Below are 24,777 nucleotides of genomic sequence, written 5' to 3' on the forward strand. Positions count from 1 at the left end.
CTCTTTAATATATGCACAGGAGTAGAATTGCTGGGTTATAGTGTAGGTGCAGGCTACCTTTTTATTTTTTCAAATGGTTGTACCATTTTGTACTCCAATCAGCAATGAGAATTTTAGATACTACACATCCTTGCCAACATACAATACTGTAAGTCTGTTCTAGATGAGCCATTTTGATACATATAGAATGATATCTCAGTGTGGTTTCAATTTACATTTCTCTGATGACTGATATTGAGTGCCTTTTCATTTGCTATTCATTTGTGTATTTTCTTTTGTAAAATGTCAGTTCAAGTCCTTTGCTTATAATTTTAGGTTTAGAGACACATTAAAAAATATTTTTTAATGTTTATTTCAGGGAGAGAGAGAGAGACAAAACGTGAGCAGGGGAGAGGCAGAGAAAGAGAGGGAGACACAGAATCTGAAGCGGGCTCCAGGCTCTGAGCTGTCAGCACAGAGCCTGACGCAGGGCTTGACCCCATGAATCGTGAGATGATGACGTGAGCTGACGTCGGATGCTTAACCAACTGAGCCACCCAGGCGCCCCAGGTTTAGAGACGTATTGAGCAGAAAGTACAGAATTCCCATATGCCTTCCTCTCCCTCACAGTTTCTTGTATGAGTATAGTACATTTCCTACAATTCAAGAACCAATATTGACACGTTTTTAAGTCTACAGTTTATAATAGGGTTTAGGGTTCACTCTTATATCATACAGTTTTGTTGATTTTGACAAATGCATAGTGTCACATCTACCGTGACAACATTATACAGAATAGCTTTATTGCCTGAAAAATCCCTTGTGCTTCATCTCTTTCCCCATCCCTCCCTTACCAAACCCCTGCCAATCACTGACCTTTCTATAGTTTTGCCTTTTTCATAATGTCCTATAGTTGGGATCATACAATATGTGTTCTGTTCAGACTGGCTTTGTTCACTTAACAATATGCATTTAAGATTCCTCCATGTCTTTTTATGGCTTGATAGCTTATTTGTTTTTATTGATGAAAAATATTGCATTGTATGGATGCACCATTCACCTATTGAAGGACATCTTGGTTGCTTCTAATTTCTGGCAGTTAAAAATAAAGCTGCTGTAAACGTTTGTGTGCAGGTTTGTGTGGACATAACTTTTCAGTTCATTTAGGTAAATACCTGGGGGTACAGTTGCTAGATCATAGAGAGAGGCTGTATTTAGCTTTGTAAGAAACAGCCAAACTGTCTTCCAGAGTGGCTTTACTATTTTACATTCTCAGCACTAATCAATGGGAGTTCTGTTGCTCCACACCGTCACCAGGATTTGGTGTTGTCAGTGTTTTGGATTTTAGCCATTCTAATAGATGCATGGTAGTATCTTGTTTTAACTTGCAATTCCGTATTGGCATGTGATAGCATTTTTTTCGCATGCTTCTTTGCTATGTGCATATATTCTTTGGTGAGGTATCTGTTCAGATCTTTTGTACACTTTTATTTTTATTTATTTTCAATTTTTTTAAGTTTATTTATTTATTTTGAGAGAGAGAGGGGCAGAGGGAGAGAAAGAATCCCAAGCAGGCTCCACACAGTCAGCACAGAGCCTGATGCCAGGCTCAAACTCAAACCACGAGATCATGACATGAGCTGAAATCAAGAGTTGGACACTTAACCGACTCAGCCACCCAGACGCCCCTACACTTTTAAATATGGTTGTTGGTTTTCTTATTGTTGACTTCTAAGTGTTTTTTTTTATATTTTATAGTACTATGTGTTTTGAAAATATCCTCTCCCATTCTGTAGCTTATCTTTTTAGTCTCTTAACAATGTCTTTTTAGAACAGAAGATACTCACTGCCAAATCCAAGGTCACTTAGATTTTCTTCTGTGTTATTTTCTAGAGTTTTGTGTCTTACATTTATGTCTGTAATCCATTATGAGTTAATTTTTGTGAAATCCATTCATGAACATGGAATATCTCTCCATTTATTTAGATTTTCTTTGATTTCTTTCATCAGAGTTTTGTGGTTTTCTTCACATAGATCTTGTATATATTTGGTTAGATTTATACATAATTCATTTTTTGGTGCTAAAGTAAATGGTATTGTGTTTTTAATTTCAAATTCCAGTTGTTCCTTGCTGGTTTACAGAAAGGCAGTTGACTTTGGTATGTTAGCCTGGTATCCTGCAACCTTCCTATAATCACTGACTAGTTCTGGGAATTTTTTTGTTGTTGATTGTTTGGGGTTTTGTACATGGACAATCATGTCATCTGCAGACAAGGCTTTTCTTTCTTCCTTCCTAATATGAATACCTTTTATTACTTTTTCTCTTACTGAATTAGCAATGAATATCAGTATGATGGTTAAATAGGAGTGGTGAGGAGGAACATCCTTGCCTGTTTCTGATCTCATGGGGAGAAGCATTACGTTTCTCACCACTAAGTATGATGTTAGTTTTGTATGATTTTTATTCTTTTAAATTTAAGGTGTGTTTTATAGCCCAGAATATGGCCTATATTGGCGAATGTTCTATGTGAGCTTGAGAAGAATATATATTCTGTTGTTGGATGAAGTATATTCTGTAAATGTCCGTGAAACCCAGTTGACTGATAATGCTCTTTAGTTCAACCATATCCTTAACTGAATTTCTGGCTGCTGGATCTGTCGATTACCAGAGGAGTTTTGAGGTCTTCAACTATATTAGTGGATTTATTTGTTTTCCTTGCTGTTCTATCAATTTTTGCCTCACATATTTTGATACTTTGTTATTAGGTACATGCACATTAAGGATTGTTATGTCTTTTTAGATACTGATCATTTTATCATTATGTAATACTTCTATCTCATAATTTTCCTTGCTCTGAAGTCTGCTTTATCTGAAATTAATATAGCTACTCCAGTGTTCTTTTGATTAGTGTTACCATAGTGTATCTTTTTCCATCCCTTTACTTTTAATCTCTCTTGTATTTTTATATTTAAAGTATTCCTTTGATGCAACATACGGTTGCATCTTGTGTTTGTTCTCCACCTAGAATTGTAGAACTTCTATAAGAAAATATAGGAGTTTCTCTTCGTAATACTGGGGTAAGCAAAGATATTTTTTAGAAGGATCACAAAAAGCTATACAAAATTGAAAATTGGACTTCAAATAAAAACTTATTTATCAAAAGACTCTTGTAAGAAAATTGGTAGGCAAGCCACAGACTAGGAGAAAACATTTGAAAGATTATTTTTTTGTGACAGGACTCATAGCCATAATATGTAAAGAGCTTTTACAAATTAATAAGAAAAAGGAAAAAAAAAGAATGAAAATAGGAACTTCTAGTTTCTGTTCTGACATGTAAAAGAGCCTTGTAGTAATCATTCCTGTCTTTACAACAAGAAGTTAAACTGAAAATAAAAAACCTTTTTTAGATCCATTGGAAAACTGAAATTATAGGGCAATCTGCTACACCCCGAATTAGAGAGACAGGCAATAGAGGCTATCACAGTTTACTGAGAGCAGAAGTCCCTGCTGGAGCTTGGTAGGAACATTTAAAGGTGATTGAGCATGTTCTGGCTTCAGAGATAAAAATTTGGAGGGGCCCAGGAAGTCCACTACTCTTTAATGAGTTTTAGCTTCAGGAGCCCTACCAGAGTCTAGATCTGGTGGAGCCCTACCAGTGAAGATCACAGAAAAATACCAACCGAGAAAGAAAAAAGTAACCAGTTTGAAATAAGCCCTAAGTGTATTCTTAGCAAAGGCCCGCTGGCAAAATTTTGATATGAATCCCATTACTTCAATAGATGTTAAGCTTAATAGCTTTTTTGTTTGTTCTTCTTTTTTTTTTACCCTAAATTATTTAATTTATTTTTTTAATTTGCATCCAAGTTAGTTAGCCTGTAGTGCAACAATGATTTCAGTAGTAGATTCCTTAATGCCCCTTACCCATTTAGCCCATCCCCCCTCCCAGCACCCCTCCAGTGACCCTCTGTTCTCCATATTTAAGAGTCTCTTCTGTTTTGTCTCCCTCCGTTTTTATATGATTTTTGCTTCCCTTCCCTTATGTTCATCTGTTCTGTATCTTAAAGTCCTCATATGAGTGAAGTCATATGATATTTGTCTTTCTCTGACTGACTTATTTCGCTTAGCATAATACCCTCCAGTTCCACCCACGTAGTTGTGAATGGCAAGATTGCATTCTTTTTGATTGCCGAGTAATACTCCATTGTATATATGTACCACATCTTTATCCATTCATCCATTGATGGACATTTGGGCTCTTTCCATACTTTGGCTGTTTTCAGTAGTGCTGCTTTAAACATTGGGGTGCATGTGCCCCTTCAAAACAGCATACCTGTATCCCTTGGATAAATACCTAGTAGTGCAATTTCTGGGTTGTAGGGTAGTTCTATTTTTAATTTTTTGAGGAACCTCCATACTGTTTTCCAGAATGGCTGCACCAGTTTGCACTCCCACCAACAGTGCAAAAGAGATCCTCTTTCTCCACATCCTCACCAGCATCCGTTGTTGCCTGAGTTGTTAATGTTAGCCATTCTGACTGGTGTGAGGTGGTATCTCATTGTGGTTTTGATTTGTAGTTCCCTGATGATGAGTGATGTTGAGCATTTTTTCAGTTGTCAGTTGGCCATCTGGGTGTCTTCTTTGGAGAAGTGTCTATCCATGTCTTTTGCCTATTTCTTCACTGGATTATTTGATTTTTGGGTGTTGAGTTTGATAAGTTCTTTATAGATTTTGGATACTAACCCTTTGTCTGATATGTTGTTTGCAAATATCTTCTCCCATTCTGTCTGTTGCCTTTTAGTTTTGCTGATTGTTTCCTTTGCTGTGCAGAGGCTTTTTATTTTGATGAGGTCCCAGTAGTCCATTTTTGATTTTGTTTCTCTTGCCTCCAGAGACATGTTGAGTAAGAAGTTGCTGCAGCCAAGTTCGAAGAGGTTTTTGCCTGCTTTCTCCTCAAGGATTTTGAGGGCTTCGGGTCTTAAATTTAGGTCTTTCATCCATTTTGAGTTTATTTTTGTGTATGGTGTAAGAAAGTGGTCCAGGTTCATTCTTCTGCATGTCACAGTCCAGTTTTCCCAGCACCACTTGCTGAAGAGACTATCTTTATTCCATTGGCTATTCTTTCCTGCTTTGTCAAAGATTAGTTGGCGATATGTTTGTAGGTCCATTTCTGGGTTCTCTATTCTGTTCCATTGATCTGAGTGTCTGTTTTTGTGCCAGTACCGTACTGTCTTGATGATTACAGCTTTGTAATGCAGCTTGAAGTCCGGTATTTCTTCTTGGGACAGTTTTCATATCTTATGTTTTATGAAGGACTTTGACCACTTTATCTGAGTTAATTTATTGGCATAAACTTTTATCCTTTTAATGTCTGCAGGATCTGTAGAAATGTTCATCTTTGTCATTTTCAGTGTTAGCAATTTGTATTAATTTGCCTTGATTTGTATGAAACAAGGCTTATCAATTTTATGGATGTTTTCTTTTCTTTTCTTTTTTTTTTTTTTTGAGAGAGAAAGAGCTCTCACACATGCTTGAGTGGGGGAAGGGCAGAAGATGAGGGAGAGAGAATCCTCAGGCTCCACACCTAGCTTGGAGCCCAACTTGGGCGTGGAGCCAGAAACCATGCAGGCCTTGATCTCATGGCTCTTGGATCATGCCCTAGCCAAAATCAAGAGTTGGACGCTCAACTGACTGAGCCATCCAGGCACCTACTTTATGGATATTTTCAAAGATCTAACATTTGAGTTTATTTACTCTTTGATTTCTGTTTTTGTTTTTATTATTTCCATTGTTATACTTGGGGTTTAATTTGTTCTTTTTCTTTCTTCAGACAGTAGAAATTTAGAACAGTGATTTTATGGCTTTCTTTTTTATTACACACATTTAAAGTTATACATTTTCCTCTGAGAACTGCTTTATTTGCACCCCACAACTTTTGAAATGTTTTTACTATCTTTTAGTTTAAAATATTTTTTTTTTTTTTTTTTTTTTTTACTTTTGGGTTATTTACAAGTGTATTGTTTACTTTTCAAGTACTTGGAAGATTTTTGGGATATATTATGATCTTTATTATTAATTTCTAGTTTAATACTATTGGGTGAGTGAACATACTCTGTATGATTTCAGACCTTTGACATTTATTGAGACTTGTTTAGTGACCCAGCATATCACCTGTCTTGATGAATATTTCACGTGTGCTTGAAGAGACTGTGTATTTTGCAGTTGTGGCTTTAATGTTCTAGAAATACCAGTTAGGTTGTGTTAGTGTTAAAACAGTTCAAATTTTCTTTTCCCTTAGTGTTTTGTTTTGTTGGCCAGTTCTATCAGGGGTAAGAAAAGGGTGTTAAGTTTTCAACTATTGTGGTATGTCTATTTTCCCTTTAGTTCTTTAAATGTTCTTTTATGTATTTCAAAGCTCTGTTATTAAATGCATTCACATTTATGATTGTTTTATAATCTTACTGTTTGACTCTGTATCATATGAAATGTCCTTCTTTATCTTTGGTGATATTCTGTGTCTTGAATTCAACTTTGCCTGGTGTTGATGTGGTCATTTTAGTTATTCCAGCATGCTTATACTAGATGTTTCATGATGTATCTTTGACTTTTTTTTTTTACTTTTAACCTCAGTCTTTATATTTAAAATGTGTTTCTTACCAATAGCATATAGCTGGGTGTTACTTTTTTTCATCCAGTAGGCAATCTCTACTTTGTTCTAGACCATTTACAATTATTTAATATTATTATGGTTGACTTTTTAATCTTGCTGTTTTCTGTTTGTCTGATTCCTTCCTTCCTTCCTTCCTTCCTTCCTTCCTTCCTTCCTTCCTTCCTTCCTTCCTTTTTATGACTAAGTTTTTTTAGTATATATATTTATCTCTAACTCTGTTCACTTACTAGTATATATCTTTGTTAAACATTTTAGCAGCTACTCTAGAGAGCACAATATGCATGTTTAACTCACCACAGTTCACTTTCAAATAATGTTGTTAGACTTCATCAAAATATAAAACTTATAACAGTATAATTGTATTTATTCCCACCCTCTGTTTGTTGTGTTTTTGTTTTAACATAATTTACTTATGATATACATATATGTTATATATATCATACACCTATTAACCATAATTAAAAGAGAGTTTTTAATAAAACTTACCCACTTAACCTTTCTGTTGCTCTTTTTCCCTTTTTGCAGATACAGACTTCTAACTGGTATAATTGTCTTTAGCATGATAAATTTTGTTTAGTATTTATTGTAGTACACATCTGTCTTCTGAAGATAAGTTTCTTGCTTTGTGTATCTGGAAATGTGTTTATTTCACACATTACAAATGTAATTAGATTTGTATATTAGATTTGTAATTAGATCTTTTTTCCTCTGGCTACTTTTACGATTTTACTTCATATGTTTTGTTTTTATAAGTTTGACTGTGATGTGCTTAGGTGTGATTTTCTTTGCAGTTATATTACTTGGAGGTTATTTAGCTTATTTTGAATCTGTGAGTTGATACTTTTCATCAATTTAGAAAATTTGGGGTCTCTTATTTCTTCAAATATTTCTTCACCATTATTTTCTCTCTCTCCTTTCTTTTGGGAACTCCAGTTATATGTATGTTTGATCATTTAATGTCCGTAATTTCTAGGAACTCTCCTTTTCTCTTTTCTGTTTCATACTGGATAAATTTTTGGACCTATCTTAAACTTTACTGAGCCTATTTTTATTGATCTCACAGTATTCTGAGATCCTGTTTTTTTCTTTGTGTGTATGTATTTGTGCATTTTGCATAATGTCTGTTTAGTTGTCTTCACATTTATGAATAGTTTTTTCTTCCGTATCTAGTCTGCTATTAAATAGTCCATTGAGTGAATGAATTCTTCATTATGATATTTTATTTTCAGCTTTTTATTTTGATTCTTTGTTATAATATCTGTTTCTCCACTACACTTCCCCATCTCTTCATGATTATTAACTACTATTTTTTTATTAGATTCTATAATACATATTGTTGTTAAAGTTTCATCTGTTAATTACAAGCTCTAGGCCACCTGTATGTATACTTCTGTTGACTTTTTTCTTTTACTTTTGGGTCACAGTTTTCTACTTATTTATGTATCTTGTAATTTTTTCTTATATGTAGGATATTGTATTTAGGATAGTAGAGACTGAAGTAACAACTTCTATGATAGTTAAAAATCTGGTGAATTGGAAATGCTCAAGGAGGGCAAATAAAGTAAGAACAGTGACATAATTTGTACCCTGTGGGCTGGAGAACCATTAGAGTATTCACATGTTTTCCCTTTAAGAATGACACATAATTTTTTTGAAATGTCTCATACTTATAAAAGCAGACATCTTAGTAGAGGTTTAATATAGGGAGAAATTTATTTTAGTATTTATAAAAAATAAAAAATGCCAATAATGAGGACATCACTAGATTATTGCAATTGACTTACAAGTAGGTATTAATCTGTTCTAGAATAATTTTAAAGATAATTTCCATGATATGTTTTAAAATAGGATGTAAGCATATAGATCTGGAATTGTTGTAGATATTGACTAGATGTAATCGTGGCCAAATTGAGGTAATTACTACATGGTAGCATCAGGTGGTGCTGAGATCGTGACCTGAGCCTAAGTTGAATGCTTAGCCAACTGAGCCACCCAGGCACCCCTAGTCATCTAATTTTTAAATTAGTGGTAGATTTTGTGACAGTTTGCAAAATATACTCTATCTTTGGGAATATAGGCTGGAGAATCAACAAATATCTTTAAACTGAATTAAAAAAAATTTTTTTTACTGTTTATTTTTGAGAGAGAGAGAAAAAAACAGCACGAGCATAGGTGGGGCAGAGAGAACAGAGACACAGAATCTGAAGGAGGCTCCAGGCCCCAAGCTGTCGGTACAGAGCCTGGCACAGGGCTTGAACTCATAAGATCATGACCTGAGCCAAAGTCAGGATGCTCAACTGACTGAGCCACCCAGGCACCTGTAATTTTTGTTCTCTAGATAGTGCCTTTCCTCATTTTTAATATCCAAATCAATGGGAAAGTGTCAAATATTATTTGATTAATTAAAAAAAAATCCCTCTAGCCAAAACATAAGAGACTCTTAAAAACTGAGAACAAACTGAGGGTTGATGGGGGGTGGGAGAGAGGGGAGGGTGGGTGATGGGTATTGAAGAGGGCACCTGTTGGGATGAGCACTGGGTGTTGTATGAAAACCAATTTGACAATAAATTTCATATTAAAAAAAAAATCCCTCTACCTACTTTCAGTGGATTTTGGTGGTGAATATTATTGTAGGAAACTGAGAGTTTTGTTTTCTCTACCAATTAATTATAATATCTTCACCGAGGGGCGCCTGGGTGGCTCAGTCGGTTGAGCGGCCAACTTCGGCTCAGGTCATGATCTCACAGTTCGTGGGTTCAAGCCCCGCGTCAGGCTCTGTGCTGACAGCTCAGAGCCTGGAGCCTGTTTCAGATTCTGTGTCTCCCTCTCTCTGACCCTCCCCTGTTCATGCTCTGTCTCTCTCTGTCTCAACAATGAATAAATGTTAAAAAAAAATATTTAAAAAAAAATAATATCTTCGCCGAATTATATACTCTTTGTGTTTCAGTTTCTCATCTATAGAGTGTAAATAGTAATGTCTGCCATAGACATCTACCTCATAGAAGACTAGAGAAAATCAAAGTATGTATATGAAAATACACAGCAGTTTCTCTGGGGCATAGGCTGTATTTTACTAATTACTGCATACTCACTGTGTCATTCAGTATATATTTGTTGGGTTGAAGATAAATCAATCTGTGGTTTTTTACTTGTTTTTTATGATGCCTATTATTATTACTAAGTGCTTTAAATAGTGTAAAATTAAAAAAAAAATCTCCTTAGTATACATTTTACTTTCATTTGAATTAAATCCGTACATTATTTATGTTACAGTACATGGATGGGAGAGATATTATGAAAGCACATGTCAAATAACTAAATATTCTCATTAAAAATTTTGGAACTTTTTAAAGGTATACATTTAACGTACTGTGATGACTATGATACTGCTTATGGTGTTATAGATTTAGATGAAATGAAATAAGGAAGCTGTATGGTAGTATAAGTCATGAATTTTCAGCCTGCAAACTTGTTCATATGGTTTATAGTTTGTGTAAATAGAAATAAATATTAATTTTTCCTATTTTAACTATAACTGTGTCCTTTTTGATTGGAGTGTTTGGACTGATTATTTTGTAAAATTAATGTAATAACTTTTTATAGAGTTTTATTTTTAACTTTTCACAGGTATTATTCTGCTCTAAAAACTATGGAACAATTAGAAAATGTGTATTTTCCCCGGGTTAGTCAATACCGGTTTTGTCAGCTAATGATAGAAAATCTTCCTAAACTCCGTGAGGATATTAAAGAAATTTCCATGTCTGATCTCAAAGACTTTTTGGAAAGCATTCGAAAACATTCTGACAAAATAGGTGAAACAGCAATGAAACAGGTGAGAATAAAAAGAAAATTCTTAACTTAATGTTTAAAAAAATTTTTTTTAAATATCTATTTTTGACAGAGAGAGAGAGAGAGGCAGAGCATGAGTGGGGGAGGGGCAGAGTGAGAGGGAGACACAATCTGACACAGGCTCCAGGCTCCGAGCTCTCAGCACAGAGCCCGACGCAGGGCTCGAACTCACAGACTGCGAGATCATGACCTGAGCCAAAGTCGGACACTCAACCGACTGAGCCGCCCAGGAGCCCCTAATTTAATGTTATTCAGTGGTGTAAGTTATAGAATATATCCAAAGTTTACCTTTTTTTTTTTTTTTTTAGTTACCTAAAATGCTTATTTTTGTTTAGCTTAACCCTTTTCTTATTTTTCCTGAATCTTGCTTGGAATGGATTTAATCAGCATTTTCTTTTGGTTTGTAGTTATTCTGTATTTAAGTAAAGTCAATCTAACTTGACTCACCAGCCTTTCTCCTGGTTAAGTCAGGTATAATATTAACTTGTGCCAGCAGACAAATTTGCTGTAAAATTAGCTGAACCACAAACAGAGGCAAATGGGATTCCTTTTATCATAAGATTTTAAATTACTGTCTCCTTAAAAGTATTATCTTTGAGTTGACAACTCCTGCAGGTCAATAAGAAGAAGAAAAAATAGTAGACAAGATTTGGCAGTTATAAAGTTAATGTACCTACCTTTTGAATCAGCAGTTCTTCCAGATAATTCCAGTGAGAAATGAAAACATGTCCTTGTGATGTTCACAGCAACTCTGTTCACGATTAGCCCCAAACTGGAAACAACCCAAAGGGGCATCAACAGGGGAGTGGATAAACAAATTGTGCTGTATAAAAATATAATGGAGTATTACTTAGCAATAAAAAGGAATGAAATTACTGATATGTACAAAAACAAATATTAATCTCCTGGGCATTATGCTAAACTACAGAAGCTGGACACACAAAAAAGCACAGGTTGTGGGATTCCATTTATATTGCAGTTGTAAAGCAGGAGAAACCAAAGGGAAAAAGTCATGGGGTGCCTGGGTGGCTCAGTGCGTTAAGTGTCTGACTTAAGCTCAGGTCATGATCTCAGGGTTCAGGAGTTCGAACCCCACATTGGGCTCTCTGCTGTCAGCATGGAGCCTGCTTCAGATCTCTATGTTCCCCCACCCCTCCTCCCCCCACCTCTCTGCCCCTTCCCTGCTTGCTTACACATGCTCTGTATCTCTCAAAACTAAAATAAAACTTAAAAGAAAATCAGAGCAATGGTTGCCTCTGGTTGGGGAGATTGCCTGGAAAGGGACATGAAGGGACTTTCTGGGGAGATGGAAATGTTTTGTCTTATGCTAAAAGTGCATCCACTTGTCAAAATTGTGCAGTTAAGGTCTATACATCTCAGCATATATAAATCTGACCTCAAAGAAATTTGTAAAAAATCATTGGTGTGTGTGTGTGTGTGTGTGTGTTTGTGCACTGAGTGGGTAAAGATACATAGATGACACAAGAATGTATAAATATTGTTGAAGGTAGGTGATGAGTACTTGGGAGTTAATTATATTAATCTGTTCACTTTGTTTATATTTGAAATTTTTAGTAAAAAGTTTTAAAGTGATTATACTTTAAAATTTCTTAACTAAAACTTCTAATAATCACAGTGTCATAAAAATAAAACAGTCCTCCTAATTTTTTTTCTCAAGTATTAGAAACTACTTTAGAGAAGCTTGAGGTACCTACCTTTTGAATCAGCAGTTCTTCCAGATAATTCCAGTGAGAAATGAAAACATGTCCTTGTGATGTTCACAGCAACTCTGTTGCAGGGTGGGGCAGGGTGGGGCAGGGTGGGGCAGAGGGAGGCAGACTGGGTAGCACCTGAGCTGAGAGCCAGAGAGTGCCCTGCAGGTGCGACCTTCGCTTCCTTCTCCTGCCAGGGCTTCCAGAGAAGCTTTTTACTTTATTTTATTATTTTTTAAAAGTTTATTTATTTATTTCTGAAAGAGAGAGAGAAAGAGAGTGCATGCATGTGCCTGCAGGAGCAGTGGAGGGGCAGAAAGAGAGAGAGAGAGAGGGACAGAGGATCTGAAGTGGGCTCTGGGCTGACAGCAGAGAGCCCAATGTGGGGCTCGAACTCACAAACTGTGAGATCATGACCTGAGCCGAAGGCAGATGCTTAACCAACTGAGTCACCCAGTGCCTCTATTTTATTTTATTTTATTTTTTTATTTTTAAAAAAAAATTTTTTTAAAACATTTATTTATTTTTGAGACAGAGAGAGACAAAGCATGAACAGGGGAGGGTCAGAGAGAAAGGGAGACACAGAATCTGAAACAGGCTCCAGGCTCTGAGCTGTCAGCACAGAGCCCAATGTGGGGCTCGATCACAGACCGCGAGATCATGACCTGAGCTGAAGTTGGCCGCTTTACTGACTGAGCCACCCAGGTGCCCCTATTTTATTTTTTAATTAAAGCAATGTATCTGTATCAGACTGTCACAACAGAGGAAATTAAAATTCAGTATATGAACTTTTTCCCTACTTAACTTATTTTTTAATTAGTTATTTTTGTTTATTTATTTATTTTGAGAGAGAGAGAGAGAGAAAGTGGGGAAGGGGCAGAGAGAGAGGGAAAGAGAGAGAATCCCAAGCAGGCTCAACACCACCAGTGCAGAACCCAGTGTGGGGCTCAAATTCATGAACCACAAGATCATGACCTTAGCCAAAGTCAGATGGTTAACTGACTGAGTCACCCAGGTGCCCCTCTACTTTAACTTTTTCCAGAATTATCTTCAAATCAGATAATCTCCATTATATTCCTATTAATCATTTCAGCTTTGCACAGTATTCTATGTTAATTTGTTTAACAGATTTAATAAATTTGTTTAGTAAATTGTTTATTTTGGGGATGTATAGATTTTGAAAATTCTTTATCAGGATCAATATACTTTAATAATAAATGAAAACCATATATAATAATGTAAGATTTGTGCAATAATGTTTTTTAAAGTTGTTTCTTTTTAAAGAATTTCCCGTTAACTGTTGCTTATCTGTAGCTTATCTACAGGTGGGCTATAGCAGATTTGATTTTCAAATTATTATTTTTAACATTTTTTTAAATGTTTTATTTATTCTTGAGAGAGAGAGAGAGAGAGACACAGAGCATGAACGAGGGAGGGACAGAGAGAGAGAGGGAGGCACAGAATCCAAAGCAGGCTCCAGGCTCTGAGCTATCAGCACAGAGCCCGATGTGGGGCTCGAACTCACAAGCAGTGAAATCATGACCTGAGCCGAAGTCAGACGCCCAACCGACTGAGCCACCCAGGCACCCCTCAAATTATTTTCGATAGCATCTTTTGTTCAGATAAATACTTGGTTGATAAAAATATATATTTGTTTTCTGTGAATAAACAAAAGCTACAAAAGATAATTTAAGCCAAAGTTAATTTCCTGTCTTTCCTTTGGAAGCTACGTCTGAGGCCATTTTCCTTACCATTGGAAGGATAGAAATGTGATTCATTGTGGGCAGTAGCATAGGAAAAGAAGTGGTAGAAGTGTTGGCCAGCAGGCTAGAGTTGGAACCTTAGATTAATAGCCTGGAAAAGATAAAGACTAAGTAAGTATGAGAGAATAAGGTTTGAAGCTAGAGTTCAGAAGAATCCAGAGATGCTGAATCTAGAGACTGTCATTATCCCAGAGAACTACATCCGTTAAGAAAGCCCCAGGAAAGACGAGTGGGTGGGTCCGTCGGTTAAGCATCTGACTTCAGCTTAGGTCATGATCTTATGGTTCCTAAGAGTGAACTCTGCATCGGGCTCTCTGCTGTCTGCACAGAGCCCGCTTCAGGTCCTCTGTCCCCTTCTCTCTCTGTCTCTCTCTCTCAAAAATAAAATAAGCATTTAAAAAAAAAATAAAAGAAAGCCCCAGGAAAGTGGAACCAAAAAGATTGGATATTACCTCACTATTCAGGTGGAATAAAGTATGAGATGTCATAGCTTTTCTCTGAAGTGATCATCTTTGTCCTTCACTGTTGACACTTCAAGAGATACTTAATAGGACTGATGCATTCTATAATAAAATGAGAATCGGGGGGGGGGGCGCCTGGGTGGCTCAGTCGGTTAAGCGTCCGACTTCGGCTCAGGTCATGATCTCACCGTCTGTGAGTTTGAGCCCTGCATCAGGCTCTGTGCTGACAGCTCAGAGCCTGGAGCCTGCTTCAGATTCTGTGTCTGCCTCTCTCTCTGCTCCTCCCCTGCTCATGCTCTGTCTCTCTCTGTCTCAAAAATAAATAAACATTAAAAAAAAAATCCAACTCTTGGTTTAAAAAATAAATAAATAAAATGAGAATCAGGGGAGCCTCTGATTCTTCTTGTAGCATCTCCCATTTCTTCTCAGGATATAAAGAAAGTCCTTTTGACTGATTGTCTCTGATCAGTGAGTGTTCTTCTACACTGGAGAGTTCTTCAACATTACATTCTTGCTTTCAGCATCACAATGTCTTCAGTACTTTTTCTCCTAAGTCTCCTAAGAGCAAGGAGTTCTGTGTATGTAATGGGGATAAAAAACCCATAATCACTTGGTAAGGTATTTTCAGCACAAGGATATCAATGATAGTTTAAAGTTCATGTTCTAGGGGCACCTAGGTGGTTCGGTCAGTTGAGTGTCATGATCTTGCGGTTCATGAGTTCAAGCCCCACATCAGGCTCACTGCTATCAGTGCAGAGCCCACTTTGGACCCTCTGACCCTCTCTCTCTCTGCCCCTCCCCCTCTTGCACTCTCTCAAACAAATAAAACAAAACAAAACAAAAACCACTTAAAGTTCATGTTCTATTATATAGTCAGTTTTAACTAAGTTTCGTTATTAAACTTATCTTCTCAGACCTCTTTTTCATGAATCAGCTTTGGACTCTTTCTACTGAGGCAGTCCACCAAGTCATGGGCCCTAGGATTTCAGGTTTATGAGAATTTCCTACTGAAAGGGAATGGACTCTTCCGAGTTTATTACCATTATTTTCTTGTAAAAAGCGTCAAGCTCCCTACCTCTGCAACTTAAACAGACCTTTCATCACAGAAACCTTTCCTAATCATGTCTTAATTCCATTATCTAATGTCCCATTTGTGGATTTACTTGTTATATATTTGCTTGAGTATCCTGTAGGCACATCAAATCTAGCATTTCTAAAAGTAAACTATCTTCGTACAAAATGTATTGATTTTTCCTATGTTTATTATGTCACAGAGTAATATGTCCAGTTTTCACAAGGCAGAAACTGGGGAACACTTTAGACTTTTCAGGAGTATTTATATTCTTTATGTAATTTGTTACTAAATTCTACTCGGTAACGATCAGTTCTGCTTCTCAATTTCTATCGATTCTGTATCCTCCTTTCTGTGTACCTAGACTGTTGTTATATCAAATTAATTATTCTCCTTATCTCTAGTCTTTTGCTTGCTATTCTAAAATGTGAGTATGACAACTTTCTCTTCAGTGACTCCCAGTGACCCTTTACCTAAATCTGAATTCTTCAGCGTGAAACAAAAGCCTCATCTCCTGGTACTCCTTCCTGTGATATAGCAGTAATGGATTTCTTACAAATTTTTGAATACACAGTTTGTTTCCTCTATTTAGAATGCCTTCCATTTTTCCAAATTTCCTTTCTGCTGAATTCCTGCATTTTCCCCCAAAAGCTGGCTTAAGCATCTCCTAGTTTTTGGAATCTGCCTTTCTCTGTCTCACTCTTGCCAGCAAGAGATGGTCACTTCCTCCTCAGTCTATATCCTGTATACTTTTCACACTACATTATAATTGCTTAATTTTGTATCCTTAACTAGGCAGTAAGCTTTTTAAGTGATGGGTTATATCCAATTTATTTTTAACTTCCTGGGATCTAGTACCATGCTCAAATTGAGTCGCACAAAAAGTTATTTTTTTAAAGGATCTTAGAGTTGAGTTTTAGCTTTTTGGGGGAGAATTTTTTGTTTTTAAAAATTTTTTAAATTTTTTGAGAGAGAGAATGCAGGGGAGGAGCAGAGGGAGAAGGAGAGAGAATCTTAAGCAGCTACCTCACTCAGTGCAGAGCTTGACATGGGGCTCCACCTCATGACTGTGAGATCATGACCTGAGCCAAAATCGAGTCAGATGTTTAACTGACTGAGCCACCCAGGTGTCCTCAGAGAAAATTTGTAAGGTGAAAAACAAAACTTGTAGTACTTGTAGTACTACAGTACTTGTAGTTTTTCCCCCCTCTTTCTAATGTGAGAGATGAGCCCACTGTGAGTAGAGTAATGTTTAATTAACAATTAAATACCTAAAATTCATAGTCTCAGTTAACACTTTCCATATTATATTTTCTGGCACACATTTTAATAGTGGAAAACAGGGGACTAAATGGTCAAATAACTTTTGGAAGTCTGAGTTAATTTTAAGCCTATTTCTTCAGTTATGAATTCTAAATCTCTTGCAAAGGGATACAGTATATAATGTTTATTTAACTTAAATGAGTATAGAACCTTTTCTCAAGAAATACTTGTTGATACTGCTAGTTTTGCATACAACACAGTTTGGAAGCAGTGCTTTTAAAAAATGATTTATACTTCTCTGAAAACAGAAAACCCTTGACAAAGTTAGTTTGGACAGCTTGATACTGTAGTTCCTTCCGTGAGGTTGGTTAGTGGATATTTCATAGAGTTGGGATTTTGGCCAAAGAGTGAACCACTCCCTCCCACCAACAGACACACATGCCAGCTCAGGAAGTAAATGGTCCCATGTAACTTTAGGGCTTCAGAAAATTAAACTTTTTTTTTCACTAGCAATAATCAATTGAAGTTAAGGCAGCATATTTTATGTACATTCATGCATGTATATCTTTTTAATTTTTCTGGTATTTTAGATTTTATGTGGCTGGTTTTTCACTTAAGAAAGAATTAGTGGGAATTCTTTTGTAAAACTGACAATATTCCAAACCGAAGGTCATTAAAATAGTTGAATCATTATTTAACTTGACTCATTGAAATGAAGAGGAATATATGCTTTGGTAATTCATATAAAGCTAACTCTAGGATGAGAACCAAAGTCTAAGCAATGGAACTGTTAGACATGGACTTTAAAGTTAGCATAGTCAAAGCACTATAAGACAAGATTAAGAATTTTGGCAGATCAGTTAAAACCATAAAGCAAACCATCTGTAAATTCAGAACTGAAAATATATGAACATATTAAGAACTCAGTGTATAGTTGGCAGAACAGCTTAGACACAGCTAAAGAGAGAATTAATTAACCAGAAGGTAGGTCAGAGGAAGTTATCCAAATTGAAGCTCAGAGAAACAGAAGGATAGAAAATAAAGAGTTTAAAGACATATGAGATAAGATGGAAAAGTTTAACATATGTGTAATTATAGTCCCAAAAGGGAAGAAAGAGAGATGGACATAAATAATATGGATAGACCTTGAAGCCATGGATTCAAAAAGTGTTGTGAATTCTAAGTGGGAGAAATACAGAAATCCCATACTTAGGCATAGAATAGTAAAATGTTAGAAAAGTAAAGAAAAGAAGAAAAATCTTAAAAGCAGCCAGAGGGGAAAATTTGTTATCTTTAAAAGAACAGTAATAATACTAATTTATAGCTGACTTCTCAGCAGAATCAATGGAAACCAAAAGACAGTGAGCTAATATATCTGAAGTGCTAACAAATCTTATCTGTCAACCTAGAATTGTTTACCCACCAAAAAATGTCTTTTAGAAATGGACGTGAAATGGGAGCACCTGGCTGGCTCAGTTAGTATGACGTGTGACGCATCTTGGTAGACATGACCTTGGGATCATGAATTCGAGCCCCATGTTGGGGTTAGAGTTTACTTAAAAAAAAGAAAGAAAGAAGTTGGGGATAGAGTTTACTTAAAAAAAAAAGAAATGGAGATGAAATGGAGATATTTTTCAGATAAACAATACCTAGAGAATTTATTTCTAGCACACCTACATAAAAGAAATACTATTTTCAGACAGAAAATGATCCCAGTTAAAAACCCAGAGATGTTACAGGTAAACAGGACAACTATTTTGGGTAAAATTGCATATATTATATTGGCTGTGTAAAACAAAAACATAGGATTTACATATTTATAGAAACTATTTTATGACAACTATTTTGCTGGCATGTTGGTTTTGGACCCACACTACCTCTAAATCATGACTTGCACAAGGATAATACCTTTCCCTCTCACATACCTGTATTATATTTACTTTGATAAGATTCAGCTACTATCAACTCTTACCTTTGCCCCTTTATTTAAAATAGTGCAAGACAACAACCACATATAAGTTAGAAGGAGAATTGATATGGGTTTGAAAATTTCTATTAAGTTATTCTGCTTATAGGAGACATACCTTACATGTAAACATATAGAGAGGTTGAAAGCAAAGGGATGGAAAAGGTACCTCATGCAAACATCAATTAAAAAAACTGATGTGTGTGTATTAATATCAAAGCAGCCTTTAAAACAAAATTATTAGAAGAAAGAGGAACACTTCATAGTGATAAAAAGATTCAGTTAATCAAGAAAATAAACAGTTCTAAATTTTTTCCCATAATAATGTAGTCTCAAAATATATAAAGCAAAAATTTGTATGTATTAATATCAAAGCAGGCTTGAAGACAAAATTATTAGTAGAAGAAAGAGGAACATTTCATAGAGATAAAAATACTCCGTTCATCAAGAAAATAATTCTAAATTTGTTCCCATAATAAAATAAAATTTATAAAGCAAAAATTGTCAGAATTAAAAGAAATTGACAACTTGATCATAATGGGAGATATTAATAATACACTTCTCTCAGTAAATGCTAGAACAGTAGACAAAATTAATACACAGTCCTTTCAAATTATATGATTAACAACACTGACCTACTTGACATATGTCAGTATATTGCATGATTTCAGAATATACATTTTTTAAAGAACATTTACCAAAATTGATTACATTCTGGTTCATGGAGCAAATGTCAGTAAATTTAAAAGGATTGAAATGATAGTATGTTCTCTGACCATATTGGAATTATTCCAGAAATCAGAAAAAATAGGTAAGTAGAAAATCTCTGTAGGTTTGGAAATTAAGAAGTAAAATTCTAAATAATCCATAGATCAAAGAAGAAACTCAATTTAAACCAGAAAATATTTTGAATTATAACGAAAGTATGACAAAACTTGTAGGGTGCAGCAAAAGTCACATTTAAGGGAAATTTAAAGCCTTAAATTTATGAATTAGGAAAGAAAGGCTGAAATCAGTGACATAAATATTCATCTCAAGGAGTTAGAGAAACAATAAACAAATTCAAAGAAAATAGAAGGATATGACCCAAACAGCACAGGTAACAAAAACAAAACAAGTGGGTTTATACCAAACTAAAAAGCTTCTACACATCAAAGGAAGCAATTAACAGTGTGAAAAGACAATCCACAAAATGGGAGAAAATAGTTGCAAACTGTAGGTCTGATTAGGGATTAATTTCCACAATATATAAGGATTACATACAACTCAATAGCAAGAAACCTTAATGACCTGATTTAAAAATCAGCTAGGGGGAGCGCCTGGGTGGCTCAGTTGGTTCAGAGGGGGACTTGGGCTCAGGTCATGATCTCATGGTTTGAGTTCAAGCCAGTTTGAGTTCGAGCCCCGCATTGGGCTTTGTATTGACAGCTCGGAGCCTGGAGCCTGCTTCAGATTCTGTATCTCCCTCTCTGCCTGTCCCTTCCCCACTCTCACTCTGTCTCTCTCTCTCTGTCTCTCTCTCTCAAAAATAAATAGAGATTAAAGAAAAAAATTTTTTTTATATCAGCTAGGGATTTGGATAGACATTGCTCCAAAGAAGACATACAGGTTGCCAGCAGGTATATGAAAAAATGCTCAATATCACTAACCATTAGGGAAATGCAAATCAAAATCACTGTGGGATATATCACCTCCCCCCTCTCATGATTGCTGTTATCAAACAAAAGACAACTAATGTTGGCAGGTGTGTGGAGAAATCAGAGCCTTGCATACTGTTGAGGAAATGCAAAATAGTATAGTTGCTATTTTGAGGAGGTTCCTCAAAAAGTTATTAATTTTTTTTTAATGTTTATTTTTGAGAGAGAGAGAGACAGAGCATGAGTGAGGGAAGGGCAGAGAGAGGGGGAGTCAAAAAGTTAAAAATAGAACTACAGTATGATCCAGCAATCCTAGATAGATATCAGTCCAAACGAATTGAAATCAGAATCTTGAGAGAGATTAGCACTTCCCATGCTTATTGCATCATTGTTCATAATATCCAAGATACAGAAATAATACAGATGTCCATTGACAGATGAGTGGATTAAGAAAATGTGGTATATACGTATAGTGGTATGTGGTATACGGTCTTTAAAAAGGAAATTGTGACGTATCTAAAATAGTCAAATTCATAGACTCACAGAGTGGAATCGTGGTTGCCAGGAACTGGGGCAAAGAGGAAATGAGTTACTCATCAGCAAACCTAAAGTTTCAGTTAGGCAAGATGAATAAGCTCTAGAGGTCTGCTGCATAACCTTGTACCTATAGTCAGCAATGTATTAATATATTAATATTAGTATGTGTAAATGCATATACACTTAAAAATTTGTTAAGAGTAAATTTCATGTTAAGTACACTTGCCACAGTAAGATAAAATTAAAAAAAAAATGGAAGGAAATAATCAAGAATAGAAATCAACATAATAGAAAACAAAATACATTAGGGAGGATCAACAAAGCCAAAAATTGGTTCTTAGTCTTTTCAAATAATATTGATAAACCCTGGCACAACTGTCCAGAAAGAAGACTGAGAACATAAATCATGAATAAAAAATGAGACATTACTCTAAATCCTTTACCCAAGCCCATTAAAAAGATGGGAAAATATGAACAAATTCTTGAACTGATTTTGATCATAATAATTGTTGTAATAATCTGAATTTTTCTTTTTCCAATATAGGCACAACAGCAGAAAACCTTCAGTGTTGCTTTGCAGAAGCAAAATCGTGTACAATTTGGGAAGAATATGCACTTCAATGGTAGAATTCCAGAAGAAAGGAATGAAGTTGAATTGAAACGTGCATTTGAGGAAGAGGATGAGAATGAAGAAGAGGTGACAGGAGTTCCTTCCTTTTTCCCTCCTTCTCTCCCTCCCTCTTCTTCTTCCCTTTCTTTCTTTTTTTTTTTCCACGAATTTCTTCTTTTCAGTTGTGATGTACATCTTTGTGACTGTCAGTCTTCCTATGTGCAAATTGGATTTATGTAGATCAGTTTGTAATGAGCTATTAGAGCAATGTGTCATCTGAAATAATAGACTGCGTAATTGACAGAGAAACAGGATATATTCTAGATTACATTTATAAGCCATAGGTAGTTGAACCTGGGTGTTCTGCCATAATTAGCAGTAAAATTGTAAATGTAATGATTTTTTTTTGTAGTGATCACTCATTTTAATTATCTATGGCAAACTTTTAATTTCATGATGGCTTGACCTTGTTTAGACTAATTCTGGAAAGCCCACCTTCCCCCACCCCCCATTAGTGCTGAGATATTACAGAATGGTTCTAATATGGTGCAAGTTTTTTAATTCTTGAAAAAGTTTTATGTCTAGAAAACTTGAAATTATTCTTAAATATTCACTTTCTTTCATCCTCTATATCCAAATTTATTCCTAATCTTACTCTGTACACAAAGTCTTCAGTTGAGCCTACTTTCTGTCTTTTCCTTTGAATGTTTTTTGAATTTAGTTAATACCATGAGGAGGCTGTTAAGTTTTGCTTTGTCATTGAGATTTTAAATTCTGTTTCTAAGGTCCTAGTCAGGGCATAGTAGAACTTTTAATTAACTGATAAACCATATGAATGTATGCCCATGGTCTTCTCTGTGCTTTGAAAACAACTGAATGTTCAGTATGTATGTTTCTACTATATGCCTGAAGATGAGTGAGACTATATGCATTTATGTGTGTGTATCTCCATGTATGTGTGTATGTACACACATGTATTTGTATGTATATGCATATGTTGTGGAGTCTGATACTGTACTGAATACAGACAAATAAACTGCCTAAGACAGTTTAGTGTCTTCTTAATGTGGAATTAGTGAGTCCTGATTAGTCTCTGGAAATTAAATAAATGGTTTTGAAATTTACTTTTTTGTTCTTTCTTAATCGGTATTCAGAGAATCTCTATATTCTCTCCTCCCAAGCATGTTAGTGATATACAGTCTCTGTCCTTTAATTACCTTATAATCTAAAATACTCAACAATGATGATTAATACATAAAGAATGAACTATTGAATAAAAGCCAAGACAATTAAAAGGCATTGTGTTAATACTATGTGATTTTTATAGTTGATAAATGTTATAACATGAAGTCTATGAGTCTCCTTGTCTATCTTTAACTTACATTATCCAGCAGTAAGCTAGTAGTTTGATATTTAAAATGTGGTTTTATTTCTCAGGTCTTAACTGTTCAGGATCTGGTTGATTTTTCTCCTGTTTACCGATGTTTACACATTTATTCTGTTTTGGTGAGTATCTTTTGTATATGTATAGTGTTTGTGTCTGTGTATATGTGCACATATGTATGTATATACACATAAATGTCTGTATAATAAGAAAGACATGTACACATTTTAGGCCTGCTTTTCTAAAGGCTTACCATAAATTCAATGAGTTGTAAATCTTCATGCATAAATATTTGTGAAATATTCCCTGCAAGTAAAGCACTTACTTTTTTCTATAAATTATCATAATCTGCTTTCAAGTGATATACCACTTCATGTAGAAGTACCTTAACAATATACTTTCATTTCACCCTTCTTATATTTGTGCTAGTGTTGCATCATAATTATTTTAAAATATATTGCTTCTACATATGTTTACTTCTTCAACATTATATTCATTTTTGATTAAACAATTATTCTTTCGAAAAATAATAGCATTATTGGGGCGCCTGAGTGCCTCAGTCAGTTAAGCATTGACTCTTGGTTTTGGCTCAGGTCACAATATAACAGTTCTTGAATTTAAGCCTGCTTGGGATACTCTCTGTCTCTCTCCTGTCCTGCTCATGCTGTCTCTCCCTCTCAAAATAAATAAACTAATTCCAGAACATTTCATTATCAAAGAAAGAAACCTCTTACCCATTAATAATCACTCCTCATTCTCCCCACCCTCAGCCCCTGGCAACCACTCATGTACTTTCTATCTCTATAGATTTGCTTCTTCTGGATATTTCATATAAATAGAGTCATAGTAAATGTGGGTTTTTGTGTCTTGGCTTCTTTCACATAGTTGGAAGTTTAGGTTATTGATTGAGATCTTTTTTGTTTTTTAATACAGACATTTACAGCTATAAATTTCCTTCTAACCACTGCTTTAGCTGCATTCCATGAGTTTTTGTATGTTTTTTTGTTTCCATTCATCTCAAAATATTTTCTAATTTCTTGTTATTTGTTCTTTAACCCAACAGGTAGTTAAGGGTGTGTTGTTTCATTTCCATATGTTTGTGAATTTCCCAAAAGTTCTTCTGTTACTAATTCCAAATTTTATCTCACTGTGGTCAGAGACCATACTTTGTATGACTTCAGGCCTTTTAAATTTATGGAGGCTTGTTTTATGGCCTAACATATGGTTTATCTTGGAGAATGTTCCATGTGCATCTGAGAAGAATGTGTATCTGGCTGTTGTTGTGGTGTGTTGTAGACATCTGTTAGGTCTAGTTGATTTAATACTGTTACTCAAATCTTCTTTCCTTGTTGGTCTTCTGCCTATTTGTTATTGAAAGTGGTAATATTGAAGTCTCCAATCGTAACTGTTGAATTATCTATTTTTCCTTTAGTTTTGCCACTTTTCATTCATGTATTTTTGAGGCTTTGTTTTTAGGTGAATGTATATTTATAATTATTATATCTTCATGATGGATTAACTTTATTTCATTATGAAATGTCATTCTTTGTGTATTCTTTTTTTTGGCTTACAGTCTATTTTGGCTGATACTAGTATAGCCACTCTAACTCTTTTGGTTACTATTGGCATGGTATATTTTTCCATCCTTTTATTTTCAATTTCTTTGTGTTTTAGAATCTAAAGTATGTTTCTTGTAGATAGCATATAGATGAATTTTTAAAAATCCAGTCTGCCTATTTCTGCCTTTTGATTGGAGTGTTTAATTTAATTCATTTGCTTTTATTTCATTTCATTTCATTTTAATTTAATTTAATTTTTAATTTTATTTTAGTGTTTATTCATTTTTGGAGAGACAGACACAGAGAATAAGTGGAGA

General features: G+C 35.1%; 1 protein-coding gene across 9 annotated transcripts in view; it reads left to right on the plus strand.

Moving 5' to 3' along the window:
* Nucleotides 1-24,777, plus strand: part of EXOC6 (exocyst complex component 6) — a 299,891-nt gene that overhangs the window by 134,893 nt on the left and 140,221 nt on the right. For 8 of the 9 annotated variants that reach the window (XR_006209204.1, XM_042960757.1, XM_042960755.1 and 5 more), the window contains 3 exons: nt 10,275-10,479; nt 21,452-21,604; nt 22,955-23,023. Coding sequence is in view for 8 of the 9 variants with exons in the window: in XM_042960757.1 (XP_042816691.1) it covers nt 10,275-10,479; nt 21,452-21,604; nt 22,955-23,023 (427 nt within the window). In the remaining variant the exon portion in view is untranslated. Of the gene's footprint in view, nt 1-9,553; nt 9,669-10,274; nt 10,480-21,451; nt 21,605-22,954; nt 23,024-24,777 lie in introns of those variants that run through there. The other variant, XM_042960760.1, reaches the window with a different exon arrangement.

Source organism: Panthera tigris, chromosome D2 (genome assembly GCF_018350195.1).
Source record: "Panthera tigris isolate Pti1 chromosome D2, P.tigris_Pti1_mat1.1, whole genome shotgun sequence".
Classification (NCBI taxonomy): Eukaryota; Metazoa; Chordata; class Mammalia; order Carnivora; family Felidae; genus Panthera; species Panthera tigris.